This window comes from Lynx rufus, unplaced genomic scaffold (genome assembly GCF_022079265.1).
Source record: "Lynx rufus isolate CCGP_SWC_20201006 ecotype Redwood Valley unplaced genomic scaffold, mLynRuf1.p SCAF_23, whole genome shotgun sequence".
Taxonomy (NCBI): domain Eukaryota; kingdom Metazoa; phylum Chordata; class Mammalia; order Carnivora; family Felidae; genus Lynx; species Lynx rufus.
In genome coordinates, this window is record NW_025814838.1 from 8,373,740 (window position 1) to 8,389,114 (window position 15,375).

Here is a 15,375-nt window from a genome sequence, read left to right on the forward strand (position 1 = left end):
CTTATCTTAGGGAGAAAGTATCTAGTTCCTTGCCTTAGGTATGAGATTAGCTGTAGGTGTTTTGTTGATATTCTTTATCAAGTTGAGGAAGTTCCCCTCTATACCTAGTTTACTGAGTGTTGGATTTTGTCAAATGCTTTTTCTGAATTTATTGATAATCATGTGAGTTTTCTTCTTTAGCCTGTTTCTGTAATAGATTACATTAATTGATTTTTTAAAAATTACCTTCATTTATTATTTCTCCAAAAGATTTCCTTTTTTTTTTTTTTTTTTAATGTAGATCCAAACTTCTGACCTATATCATTTTCCTTCTCTCTGAAAAAATTCTATTTCCTGTGGGGCTGCCCTGCTGATTATGATTTCCCTCATTTTTTTGTTTTCTGAGAAAGCTTTTATTTCTCCTCTAGTTTGAAAATATAATCTCAGTGGATACAGAATTTTATCATGGTGAGTTTTTTTCCACCAACACTTTAAATATTTCCCTCTACTCTGTTCTTTCTGGCATACTTTCTGATGGAAAGTCTGCTATAATTCTTATCTTTGTTCCTCTATAGGTAAGATCTTCCCCAATAAACTGATGTTTTTCCAGATTTTCTCTTTCTCTTTGGTTTTCTGTTGTTTGGTTATATTATTCCCAGGTGTTGAATATGGGGTGTTTTTCTTCCTTCATATTTTCTGAGCTACCTGGTTCTATAGGTTGATATCTATCATTAACTTTCAAAAGTTCTTGGCCATTATTACATTGAATATTTCTGCTTTGCTGTCTCTTCTTTTTCTGGTATTCCCAGTATTAATATCTTAAACCATTTGCAATTGGCCACAATTATCCAATAATCTGTTCTTTTTTTAAATTTTTTCCTCCATTTATTTCAGGTTAGTAAGTTTATATTGTCATATATTCCAGCTCATAGATTCTTTTCTAGGCTGCATCTAGTCTATTAATAAGCTTACCAAATGCATTCTTCATTTCTACTACAGTGTTTTTGTTTTCTCTTATTTTTCTTTTGATTCTTTTTTTTCTTCATTAGCCTAATGGATTACATTAGTTGATTTTTGAATGTTGAACCAGCCTTATATACCTGGAAGGAATAAATCCCTCTTGAATGTGGTGTATAATTCTTTCCATATATTGTTGATTTGATTTGTCAGTATTTTGTTAAGGATTTTTGCATCTGTTTTGAGGAGATATATTATCTATAGTTTTCCTTTATTGTAGTATCTTTGGTTTGGGGATCAGGGTTATGCTGACCTCATAGAATAAATATGCTTTTATTTTCTGGAGAAGATTGTAGGGTATTGTAAAATGTTTTTCCTTAAATGTTTAGTAGAATTCATCATTTAGGCCTGGTGCTTTCTCTTTTGGAAGGTTATTAATTGTTGCTTCAATTTCGTTAATAGATATCGTTCTCTTCAAATTATCTATTTCTTCTTATATGAGTTTTGTTAGATCATGTCTTTTGAGGAATTGTTTTGTTTCATCTAAGTTATCAAATTTGTGGTCATAGAGTTGTTCATAATATTCCTTTATTATCTTCCTAATGCCTCTGGTATCAGTAGTGATGGTTCCTCTTTCATTTCTGATATTAGTAATTTGTGTCTTCTCTCTTTTTTTCTTGCTTGGCCTAACTAGAGGTTTATCAGTTTTATAACCTTTTCCAAGAAACAGCTTTTGGTTTTGTTGATTTTCTCTATTGATTTTCTCTGTTTTCAACTTCATTGATTTCTACTCTAATTTTTATTATTTATTTTATTCTGCTTATTTTGGATTTAATTCACTCTTCATTTCTAGTTTCCTAAGGTGGAAGCTTAGATTATTGATTTTAGAGCTTTCTTCATTTCTAATATATGCATTCAATGCTAAATTTCTCTGTAAGCATTTCTTTCACTGCATCCCACAGATTTTGAAAAGTTGTGTTTTCTTTCTTTCGTTCATTTGTTCTTTCTTTTTGAGGAGGAGAAAGAGAGGGCACTCAAGCAAGGGGCAGAGAGAGAAAGAGAATCCCAGAGAGGCAAAGAGAGAGAGAAGTGGGGCTCACCTGAAGCGGGGCTTGTGCTCACCCAACGTGGGACTCAAACTCATAAACCATGAGATCATGGCCTGAGCCAGTCAGATGCTTAATGACTGAGCCACCCAGGCACCCCTAGAAGTCTTTTTCTTAATCTTCAACTATTTGGGGATTTTCCAGCTATCTTTTTGTTACTGATTTCTAGTCTAATTGCATTGTGGACTGAGAGTATACACTGTATGATTTCTACTCTTTAAAAATTTTAAGGTGTGTTTTATGGCCCAGAATGTGGTCTCTCTAGGAGAATGTTCCATGTGAGCTCGAAAAGGATGTTTTCTGCTGTTGTTGAAGTAATCTATAAATGTCAGTGAGGTCCAATTGATGGTGAAGGTGCTGTTTAGTTTAACTCTATCCTCACTCATTTTCTACCCAATGTCAATTGCTGATAGAGGGGGACTGAAGTCTCCAACTATAATAATTGGATTTTTCTATTAATTTTTGCAATTCTATCAGTTTTGCCTTATGTATTTTGGTGTTCTTTTCACATTTGTAGTACGAAAATAGTATCTAGTTTTAATTTCTTCTCTTTTTAACTGTGAGATTGAATTATATATATATAATTAATTATTAATTATATGTTATATGTAATTTATTATTAATTAATAATTATTATTATCAATATAATAAATACATATACTTGTAATATAAATTATATTCTAAATTATCATTTATAATAAATAATTGATAATTAATTATATGTAATTAAATCTCACAATTAAAAAGAGAAGAAATTGAAATTAGATTATATAGTATTTTATAATTATTAGATTATATAATTATTAATATAATTATATTATAATTGATAACTATTAAGATTATATTAATCATATAATTAATAATTAATTATATTATATATATGTATAAAGCAACTGTTTGTTTCACCTATGTTCTGAATGGTTTGTGTTATTTTTTTAATATTCTACTGTAGGGTTTTGTTTTGTTTTTTAACATACTATATCTAGATGTATGTCTCCTTTTGTCTATTTTCCCTGGAATGTGATGAGGCCTTTCCATCATCGAGGGAAATTTTTATTGTCTGGCTTCCATATCTATCATCTCTTTCCTTATTTTTGAGTTTTTGCCTTTTTAAGATAGTTTTTTTTTTTTCATTTTAATATGTCACCCACAACTTCAGTTATGCATTTAGTGCCTTGCATGGTGTTGGTTCTGCTGTTGTTACCTATTGTTTCCTTACGATCCTTTCTTAGTGTAATGATTAAAAACAAGTCACATTGTCAGGGCTTGAATCCTGCCTTCAATACTTAGTAGTGAGGAAGTTCCTTATCCCCTCTCAGTCTCCTCATTTATAAAATGGGGACAGGGCACCAGGGTGGCTGTCACTTAAGCATCCAACTCTTGGTTTAGGCTCAGGTCATGATCTCATGGCTCGTGGGTTCATGAGTTCAAGCCCCACATGAGGCTCTGTGCTGACATCATGGAGCCTGTTTGGGATTCTCACTCTCTCACTCTCCCTCTCTCTCTGCCCCATCCCCCCGCATGTAATAACAGTATGTAGTCATGGTGTTCTTACAAGAATTAGATGAGTTAATACATGTAAACACATTTAGAATAAAAGCATGGTATATAGAAGATGTTAAATATCAGCAATTTTTATTGCTGTCTTATTGTCACCATCATTCTATTAGCTCATCCATCTTCCTTTTTTTATCTCACGTGGCCTTTTTATCTTAGCCTGTTTTCTCCTTATGGCTTTCTTTCCTGTTTCATTAAAATGATAGCAATCAACCAGAAAAGACCCCAAATAGCCAAAGCAATCTTGAAAAAGAAAACCAAAGCAGGAGGCATCACAATCCCAGACTTCAAGCTATACTACAAAGCTGTAATCATCAAGATAGTATGGTACTGGCACAAGAACAGACACTCAGATCAATGGAACAGAATAGAGAACCCAGAAATGGACCCACAAACATATGGCCAACTAATCTTTGACAAAACAGGAAAGAATATCCAATGGAATAAACACAGTCTCTTCAGCAAGTGATGCTAGGAAAACTAGACAGCAACATGCAGAAGAATGAACCTGGACCACTGTCTTACACCATACACAAAAATAAACTCAACATGCATGAAAGACCTAAATGTAAGACAGGAAGCCATCAAAATCCTTGAGGAGAAAGCAGGCAAAAACCTCTTTGATCTTGCCCACAGCAACTTCTTACTCAACATGTCTCTGGAGGCAAGGGAAACAAAAGCAAAAATGAACTACTGGGACCTCATCAAAATAAAAAGCTTCTGCACAGCGAAGGAAACAATCAGCAAAACTCAAAGGCAACCGACAGAATGGGAGAAAATATTTGCAAGTGACATATCAGATAAAGGGCTAGTATCCAAAATCTATAAAGAACTTATCAAACTCAACACCCAAAAAACAAATCATCCAGTGAAGAAATGGGCAAAAGACATGAATAGACACTTCTCCAAAGAAGACGTGCAGATGGCCAACCGACCATGAAAAATGTTCAATATCACTCATCATCAGGGAAATACAAATCAAAACCACAATGAGATACCACCTTACACGTGTCAGAATGGCTCACATTAACAATTCAGGCAACAACAGATGTTGGCGAGGATGTGGAGAAAGAGGATCTCTTTTGCATTGTTGGTGGGAATGCAAGCAGGTGTAGCCACTCTGGAAAACAGTATGGAGGTTCCTCAAAAAACTAAAAATAGAACTACTCTACAACCCAGCAATTGCACTACTAGGCATTTATCCAAGGGATACAGGTGTGCTGTTTTGAAGGGACGCATGCACCCCCATGTTTATAGCAGCACTATCAACAATAGCCAAAGTATGGAAAGAGCCCAAATGTCCATCGATGGATGAATGGATAAAGAAAATGTGGTATATGTGCACAATGGAGTATTACTCAGCAGTCAAAAAGAATGAAATCTTGCCATTTGCAACTACGTGGATGGAACTGGAGGGTATTATGCTAAGTTAAATTAGAGAAAGACAAAAATCATATGACTTCACTCATATGAGGACTTTAAGAAACAAAACAGATGAACATAAGGGAAGGGAAACAAAAATAATATAAAAACAGGGAGGGGAATGAAACAGAAGAGACTCATAAGTATGGAGAACAAACTGAGGGTTACTGGAGGGGTTGTAGGAAGGGGGAAGGACTAAATGGGTAAGGGGCACTAAGGAATATACTCCTGAAATCATTGTTGCACTCTATGATAACTAATTTGGATGTAAATTTAAAAAAATAAAAAATCAAATTAAAAAAATGGTAGCAATCATCATCATCATCATCATCATCATCATCATCATCATCTTTTTGTAGTCTATTTAGGATTCCAAACAGTTTCCTGAAATTTGGTTTTGAGTCTTGCATTAAACAAGGTTCAAGGATATACTCTTGAAGTATGATCTCCATATTATATTCCTTTATATTGCAGTATTTTTTCACAGTTTCCGTATGCTGTTTTCTGCTTCCTCTATCCTTCCAGATCAGTCTGTTCATGCTTTGTGTCAACAAAGATGGTTCATGAAGTTCCCTTGACCCCACTCTTGGCCCACTTTGTGTCAACATCTTTCCTTTCCTTCTGCAGCTAGCAGGCTAGTGAGATATATATATATATATATATATATATATATATATATATATATATATATATATGACTCCCACTCAGTTCCTAGGTAACTTTGCCCTATAACATCTCCTATCTACTGTGATGGCATGTGTCCTCCCTCCACATCCTAGTCAACTGATGTGCTATTTAAAACAAAAATTCCACATATACGGCTTCTTTGTCTATCTTCTTTTGCAGCACCTACTTTACTTAAAAGCCAATTTGATTCTGAAAAGACCATTCATAAGACTAAAATGACACCTTGCAAGTGATCATTGCAAACCTGTCCATGGGAAGTTAAGCTTTACTTTTTCTTCATGGTAATCCCACATCTCTCTTTCTGCTAGTTTTCCAAATTGTCACAGCTTTTGGACATGATCAGGGTAAATAATATTCATATAACACTTTTAAAATAAACCTAAATGCTATAAACTCTGCTCTAGAGTAAGAAGCAATAGGATGGCCAAGATCCAATGACCACATATGATCAACTAATGCCATCTGTTGGAGGCAGCCTTTTCTATTTGTTTCATCTCTGAACATTCTAGAAAAGGGAAGTTTCTCAACAGAGGGGCATTTGTGGCTCTTTACTCTGGAAGACCGTATCTCACTGAATTTAAGGTGTTCTGACTGACTCCTCCTTACTCATATGGTCTGGGACCCTACTGCACTTCTCAGCTATACGGGGCACCTGGGTGGCTCAGTCGGTTAAGTGTCCGACTTCGGCTCAGGTCATGATCTCGCAGTCCGTGAGTTCAAGCTCCCCCACTCATGCTCCTGCTCTCTCTCTCTTGCTCTCTTTGTCTCAAAAATAAATAAATATTTAAAAATTAAAAGAAAAAAATAAGAGGCAAGGATAAGGAGAAAATGAGACAGTACTCCTGGATTAATACCTGGTAGGGCAAAGGAACAGCTACACAATTTTCTGTGTGGGATGGAACCTGAGTCTCTGCATCCTAGTGGCCTTTATTGCCTTTCCTCATGAAATCTCTTTTTAAAAAAATTTTTTGTAACATTTATTTATTTTTGAGAGAGAGCGTGAGTGAGGGAAGGGCAGAGAGAGAGGGAGACACAGAATCTGAAGCAGGCTCCAGGCTCCGAGCTGTCAGCACAGAGCCTGACATGGAGCTCGAACCCACGAACCGTGCGATCATGACCTGAGCCAAAGTCAGACGCCTAACCGACTGAGCCACCCAGGCGCCCCCCTCATGAAATCTCTTGAGGTAAGATTTCTTCTTCCAGCTGGAGATGCTGCTCAGATTTTTTTTTCAGTCTTTATTTTCAATGACATCATTCCACTTCTTTTTCTTTTTGGCTTAATAAGTATTTTAGTGTGAAATTTCAAAGTGCCTAGCCAGAACCCATTTGAATCAAAGACATGTTTTAAGTACTAAGTATGCTTTTTTATATATAACAACTTTATGGAGGTATAATTTACATACCATAAAATTATCCCATGTAAGTGTACAAATCAGTGGCTTTTAGTAAATTTGCATAGTTGTGCAACTGTCACCATAATCCAATTTCAGAACATTTTCATCACCCTGGTAAGATCCTTCAGGCCCATTTCCAATTAATCCCTGTTCCCATCTTCAGTCCCAGGCAACCACTGACCTGCTGTCTATATATTTGCCTTTTCCTGGTATTTCATATGCATAAAATCATGGAGTATGTGACCTCTTGTGTCTAGCTTTGAGTATACATTCTTATTACCACCTTAAAAAGCTTTAAATGCCTTTCTAGCCTTTCCACAAGGAGCCAAGGTTAAAATTCTCATGGTAAGACCTCCAGGGAGGCTTCCCTGACCTTATGGGACATTGTGTTCTGGGCTTTTCACATTCAGGAGCTGTGGGATAAGTAGACTTCTGAGATAAATGATGGAGGAACTACACTAGGGAGCATACGTTAAGGAAAGCAAACAGACCTTTGAGGGATTCTCTCAGGGTTGGGTTCACATCATCTGACATGTATCCTTGTTTGTCAACTAAGAGATTTATTTATCCATCTATTCATCTATTCACTGTATGCTCTTTATCTTTTTTTAATTTATTTATTTAAATTCAAGTTAGTTAACATACAGTGTGGTATTGGTTTCAGGAGTTGAACCTAGTGATTCATCACTTACATATAACCCCCAGTGCTCGTTAACCCAACAAATGCCCTTGTTAACACCCATCACCCATTTAGTCCATCCCCCCACCCACCTCACCTCCAGCAACCCTCAATTCATTCTCTGTATTTAAGAGTCTCTGAGGGTTTGCCTCCCTCTATGTTTTTATCTTATTTTTTCCTTCCCTTCCCCTATGTTTATCTGTTGTGTTTCTTTTAAATATATATTTTTTTGAGTCAGAGAGATAGAGCACAACCGGCGAAGGGGCAGAGAGAGAGGGAGACACAGAATCTGAAGCAGGCTCCAGGCTCTGAGTTCTCAGCACAGAGCCCGATGCGGGGCTCAAACCCGTGAACGATGAGATCATGACCTGAGCCGAAGTCAGATGGTTAACCAACTGAGCCACCAGGCGCCCCTATCTGTTATGTTTCTTAAATTCCACATATGAGTGAAATTACATGGTATTTTGTCTTTCTCTGACTGACTTATTTCATTTAGCATAATACACTCTAGTTCCATCCACGTTGCAAATGTCAAGATTTCATTCTTTTTGATCACTGAATAGTATTCCATTGTGTGTGTGTGTGTGTGTGTGTGTGTGTGTGTGTGTGTGTGCATCTCACATCTTCTTTATTCATTCATCAGTGTGTGCCCTTTGAAACCTCACTCCTTTGTTGAAAAGTTTACCTTATTGGAGGGCCTGGGTGGCTCAGTTCGTTGAGCGTCTGACTTTGGCTCAGGTCACGATCTCACACTTTGTGGATTCAAGCCCTACATCAGGCTCTGTGCTGATAGCTCACAGCCTGGAGCCTGCTTCAGATTCTGGTCTCCCTCTCTCTCTGCCCATTCCCTGCTCATGCTCTCTTTCTGTCTCTCTCTCTTTCAAAAATAAATAAACATAAAAATTTTTTTAAAAAGTTAACCTTATTCTCCCAAGTGCTGGAGAAGAACACAGGGTGAAGTGGGGGGGGGGAGGGAGGTCAGAGGTAATAGAGACAGAATATGCCTTCCTGGATTTCTACTATTCTCTCCTTTTCTTCCCTTGTACTTGGAACAGAGTTTGAATTAAAATCACAGTGCAGAGTGAACAAGAGCCATTACTCTGATAAGAACCAGAGACCTAGAGCTGAATCTTCTCAGTGCCTGTGTGCTCAGAGCTATGCTACATGTTTGACACATATATCTCTCATTTACCCTCTACAGTGACTCTCTGAGCTTCACATAAAATCAGGCCCATTTTACAGGTGTACAAATGGTAACCTTGGCCAAGGTCACATCGCTTAGCAAATCTACTTTTACTCACTTGAGGCTTTCCTCTTTGGCCTTAATCTTCCTGTGTCAAGCAACAAACTAGCTCTATTGAATCATAACATTCAGGGAAGGGAGACAAATGCTTTTCTGAATCATGCTTTTAGTGTCTCCTTTTTTGTTGTAAAACAATTCAGTTCTATTTTTTAAAAACGACCAAAAAATATCTCTTTGTTCATACCACCCTGTCCCAAGTATGTCAGAAAAACTTTTCTCTGTTTTGTCTACCTGATTTCATCTCTTTACCTCTTTAGCATAATGACATATGTTCTATTTTTTATTCTATTTTCATCTGTCATTGCTTTTTGAAAGCAATTTGATATGTTGATACTTGGTTTTTGCAAAATATTCCATTCATCTCATAAGACATAATTTTGACTGGTCTCCTAATGTGAGACATGTAAATTATTTCCAAATTTTTGCTATCACAGATGGTGCTGCATAGCCATGTATAGAGATTATTTTCATTCTGAATTATTTCCTTATGATAAATTCCCAGAAGTGGGATTTCTGGCTTAGACTACAGAACATTTTTGTAGCTCTGTAAGCATAATGCCAGATTGCTTTCTAAAAGTGTTTTGCTAGATTAACTTCTAGGTAAAGCTGCAGAGGGGTGTAGGATAACAGAGCTCCCTCCTTTAATACCTAGTGAAATGAACAAAAACAACAACAAAATTAAGCCTAAAAATATCCCAGCAATAATTATAGAAAATGTTCCATCTTGATTCTGTCTATAAACATTAAGAAGTGATGGACAGGAAAAGTAAAACTAAGATCTGGCATGCTGCATCTTCCAACCTAGACCCCACCACCCCCCTGTCCTCCTGAGAGTGGTTTTGGGAGGAAAAGTGGTGAGTTGACAAAATTCTGAGAGTTCTCACTGGTAATCACCCCTGTGGAGAGAAGTGGATTACAGTGGCCTGCAGATGCAAAGAATGTCTATGAGAAATCCTTGGGCATGAAGCACCTGCATGCTTCTGTAGAATCTTAATACAAGTGGGAGAAACTACGAGGGTTTGCACCTTCCACAGTCTATGCTGCATCAGGGTTGTGAGATGATGATACAGGAATGTGGGACATTTTGCTAGCTGGGATGGGAGTGGCACCATAGTTCAGGAACCTTGGCCAAATTGTAGAAAGAGAGTGTAGAGCCCAGGTTTCCTAGCAGGGGCAATTGAGAATTTTCTTTTACCCGGTCCATGTAACCTCATGCTACAAAAAAGAAAGCCACTCACTAATCCTTGAATTGTGGTCAGGAAAGTGGAGGAGATAAACTGGCCTCAGATAACATTAGGAAAGATGTCAGGAACTTACCTGATTGTAACAGAGCAAGAATGGTATGGAAATTGCAAACATGAGAGAGAGAGAGAGACAGACAGACAGACTGAATGAAACTAAAAGAAAAATTACCTAAGAAACATAAAATATTTCTGTTGAAAGAACTTAGTTATAACAATTTAATTTCTTAAAAAGTTCATAGACGAACATGTGGTACTGGCAAAAGGATAGATATTTAGCTCAGTGGAATATAATTGAGAGTTCAGAAACAAGCCCCTCACACTTATGGTAACTTGCTTTTTGGCAAGGGTACCAAGATAATTAAATGGAGAAAGAATAATCTTTTCAACAAATGGTGCTGGGACAGGTGAATATTTGTCATAAAATAATGAATTTGGACCTCTACTTTGCACCATAGTCAAAAATTAACTCAACATGAATGAAAGTCCTAAATTTAAGAATTAAAACTTGTAAAATTACTAAAGAAAAAATAGGTGCAAATCTTCATGACCTTGAACTAGACAATGGTTTCTTAGGACACCAAAAGCACAGGCAATAACAATAACAACAAATAGGTAAACTGGACTTAATCAAAATTAAAAACTTTTGTGCTTCAAAGGACAATGCCAAGAAAATGAAAAGACAACCCACAAAATGGGTGAAGCCTTTTTACAATCATATGTATGATAAGGGACTTCTATCTGGAATATATAAAGAGGTACTACAACATAATAATAAAAAGATAACCCTACTAAAAAATGGGCAAAGTAACTGAATAGACATTTCTTCAAAGAAGATACACAAAGAGTCAATAAACACGTGACAACATTGTTAGCCATCAGGAAATGCAAATCAGAAGCACAATGAGATACCACTTCACAACTAGGATAAGAATAATAAAAAAGAAAACAACAAGTGTTGGTGAGAACATGGGAAAACTGGAACCCTTATGTACATAATGGAAATGTTAAATGGTACAGCAGAGTTGGAAAACAGTATTTGACAGTTCCCCAAAACTTAAACATAGAGTTGCCATATGACCCAGAAATTCTATTCCTAGTTCTATGCGCAGGAGAAACAAAAACATGTCTACCCACAAACTTCTACACAAATGTTCATAGCAGCGTTATTCATAAAGGCCAAAAAGTAGAAACAATCCAAGTGTCCATCAATAGATAAATGAAAAAATAACAATATCCATATAATGGAATATTACTCAATAATTTAAAAAATTGAAGTAATAATACATGCTACAACATGGATGAACCTTAAAAATATCATGCTCCCGGAAGCCTGGATGGTTCAGTTGGTTAAGCATCCAACTCTTGATCTCATGGTTCCTGCATCCAGCTTTACGCTGACATCACCAAGCCTGCTTAGGATTTTCTCTCTCCTTCTCTTTCTTTGCTCCTCCCCAACTCGTGCATGCGCTCTCTCTCTTAAAATAAATTAATAAACTTAAAAATATATATAAATCATAATGAGTAAAAGAAGACAGCTACAAAAGAACACATATTGTGTGATTTCATTTACATGAAACATCTGGCATACACAAATCTGTAGAGACAGTAGATTAGTGGTTGCCTAGTGCTGAGAGTAGGAGGGGGAAATGAGGGGTAACAACTAGGAGATATGGGGTTTCTTTTTCATGTAATGAAATGTCTTAAAATTGGTTATAGTATAGTTGCACAACTATGAATATTAGTACATCACATATACATTTTTAGTAAAGCTATCTTTTAGAAGTTTGTAAATGAGGTGAAAAAATCACAGAATTAGAGGAAAAGTGGGATTGAAAAACCACAAAACAAACTGACAATGAGACAGTACCATTAGTGGTGTATAAATCTAGGTATCTCATAAATGGCTTAGAGGGGAGGTTTGAGAGAACTACACTTACTATAGAAGAAAAAAAAAAACCAAATACATTAAAGCAATTATCAATATGATTGATACAGAGGCCAAACCATGCTGATTCCTTAAGTGGGTAACCCAGTAAATAGTATAGATAATATATACAAAGGTATATATGAGAGGAGGGGTTTCTGGGTGGCTCAGTCAATTGAGTGTCTGATTCTTGATTTCAGCTCAGGTCATGATCCCAGAGTTGTGGGATCGAGCCCCACATCCGACTCTGCTGAGCATGGATCCTGCCTGGATTCTCTCCCTCTGTCCCTCTGCCCCTCTCCCCCACTTACTCTTCTATATATATAATAAAAAATAAAATAAAAAATTTTAAAAAGATATAAATGAGAAATTGTTCCTCAAATGAACAACTGTTTCTACAGATTGTGAGTATGCCGTGTTTCAAGAAAAAGTGATAAAGAATAATTGACCAAAAGATATAGCCTGATTAAATTATTAAATTTACAGATAAAAGAAATTACATGATACATATAGATAAGGAAAAAAAGTCAGTGAAGAGGGAAATATCTGATGGACCTCAGATTTCCACACAGCAACTTAGTATACAGAGAAACATAAGAGAACAGTCAGAAGTCTGAGGGAAAGAAAATGTGACCTGAGACTATCACTCTCAGCCAAGTCATTGTTCAAAAACAAAATCAGTTGGCAGATACTCCCAAACTTGCAAGAGCTGAGAGAATGAAGCACCGTAAGTCCCTTCTTGGGGGAAACAAAAAAAAAAGGAAAGAAAATAAATTTTCCGACTAACAGATCGATCAAAACAAAGAGCTTTTAGGGGCGCCTGGGTGGCCCAGTCGGTTAAGCGTCCGACTTCAGCCAGGTCACGATCTCGCGGTCCGTGAGTTCGAGCCCCGCGTCAGGCTCTGGGTGGATGGCTCAGAGCCTGGAGCCTGTTTCCGATTCTGTGTCTCCCTCTCTCTCTGCCCCTCCCCCGTTCATGCTCTGTCTCTCTCTGTCCCAAAAATAAATAAAAACGTTGAAGAAAGAAAAAATTTTATTAAAAAAAAAAAAAAACAAAGAGCTTTTAAATGGGCTGTGTTAGAAGCCATGAATTTGAGCAATGAATCTATTGAAACTAGACCTAAGACTAAGGAATGGGAGAATTATGGTCATCATCAACAACAAAAGGAGTCAGAGGAGAGGAGATGGAAGGAAAAGTGAGTTAATCACCTCATAGCTTATGAATGAATCAGGGAAATTGGTCTAACATTGAGTCACATGTATTTACAAATGAAATATAATGTCAGGATTTGCTACAAAAGACTCCACACAAACAAAGGAGAATGGAAAGGAAAGGGAGTTGGTTAAGTGTCCAACTCTTGATTTTGGCTCAGGTCACACTCTCACTATATGTGAGATCAAGCCGCTCATTCAGCTCTGCGATGACAGCGCGGAGCCTGCTTGAGATTCTCTCTCCCTCTCTCTCTGCTCCTCCCCTGCTTGCTCTCTCTCAAGATAAATAAACATTAAAAAAAAAAGAAATTTAACATCTTTATTTTAAAATAGTATAATAGATGATATATATAACATATATGTGATACATATATGTGATATGTAAGTATATAATATATGGTATACATTAATAGAATATATAATTCTATATTAATATATCACATATAATTATATATCATAGTATAATATATAATGTCAAATGATCTTATTCTTATCAAATCCTTTCATCTGTCCTTCCATGTTCAATGTGCTTGTGTGTCTAAAGAGAAAGCTAGAAGTATTGCCATCAAAAGTTATTTCTAGAGGGACGCCTGGGTGGCTCAGTTGGTTAAACATCTGACTTCAGCTCAGGTCATGATCTCACAGTTTGTGATTTCAAGCCCTGTTGGGCTCTGTGCTGCCTGGAGCCCACCTTGAGTTCTGTGTCTCTACCTCCCTCTCTGCCCCTCCCCTGCCCCTGCTCACGCTCTGTCTCTCTCTCTCTCTCAAAAATAAATAAATATTTTTTAAAAAAATTTTTAAAAAGCTATTTCTGGATGTGAGATCTGATTTATTGCCTCCTTTTATTGTCCTTTTCAGTACTTCCCATTTTACATATTAAAATAATTATTTATATAATTAGTACCTATCATTTTTTATGCAAACTGTAGAGTCATTACTCTCTAAAAGATATTTTTCCAATTTATACAGTTACCATTAATGTGTAAGTTTTATGGGGCGCCTGGGTGGCTCAGTCGGTAAGCGTCTGACTTCGGCTCAGGTCATGATCTCGTGGTTTGTGAGTTCGAGCCCCGCATTGGGCTCTGTGCTAACAGCTCAGAGCCTGGAGCCTGCTTCAGATTCCGTGTCTCCTCCTATCTCTGCCCCTCCCATGCTCATGCTCTGTCTCTCTCTGTCTCTCAAATAAATAAACGTTAAAAAAAATTTTTTTTTAATGTGTAAGTTTTACCACAGCTTGGCTAATACTGGTAGATACACATTTTCAGATGTCTATAACTGAGGTGGTTAAACACCTCAAATATGAAATGTAAACCCCTGGGGTGCTAATGACCTGTTTTGTTTCTTTGAATCCAGGGAGCATCTATGATTTTTATTTCCTCAAGGAAGGTAGTGGACATTGGTACACATGGACAGAGTATATTACTAAAGAAGAGGAAAATATCCCAGCTAATGCCAAGGTAAAAGAGAGGTATTTGTCATGGAACTTTGGTTTCTAAAATGACCTGAACTTTCTCCAAGGTGGAGGAATTAACGTCAACTCTTTATTAGCATTTTTAAGAACTTTCTTTAGAAAAAGTTTCAAACATGAGCTGGATCAGCCTTCAAAAGCTTGGACTTTAGAATTAGAGGCACAGATTCCTTACTCGGCCCTCACACTCTCTGCCTCAGTTTACTCAGCTACACAATAGCAAAAAAAATACTTGAAGGATGTTTGAGAGAATTGAAGGTAATATACCTGAACACGTGGCACACATCATGTGCTAGATCCATGTTGATTGCTATTTTGATTATTATCATTGTCATGTGGTCAGTTATCAATGCTGGGCAGTCATCAGTCCAATGCTGGGCGGTCATCAGTCTTACCTCTCAGACATCTCAGCCAAAAAGGATCATTGTCTTTTCTTCAAAATT

The 15,375-nt window shown here is 36.8% G+C and overlaps 1 protein-coding gene across 1 annotated transcript in view; it reads left to right on the top strand.

The window, feature by feature from the left end:
- DNAH3 (dynein axonemal heavy chain 3) overlaps window positions 1-15,375 on the top strand; it is a 163,770-nt gene that overhangs the window by 97,257 nt on the left and 51,138 nt on the right. Inside the window, exon 41 of the mRNA XM_047087673.1 lies at window positions 14,818-14,921. Within this exon, the coding sequence (XP_046943629.1) occupies window positions 14,818-14,921 (104 nt within the window). The remainder of the gene's footprint in view (window positions 1-14,817; window positions 14,922-15,375) is intronic.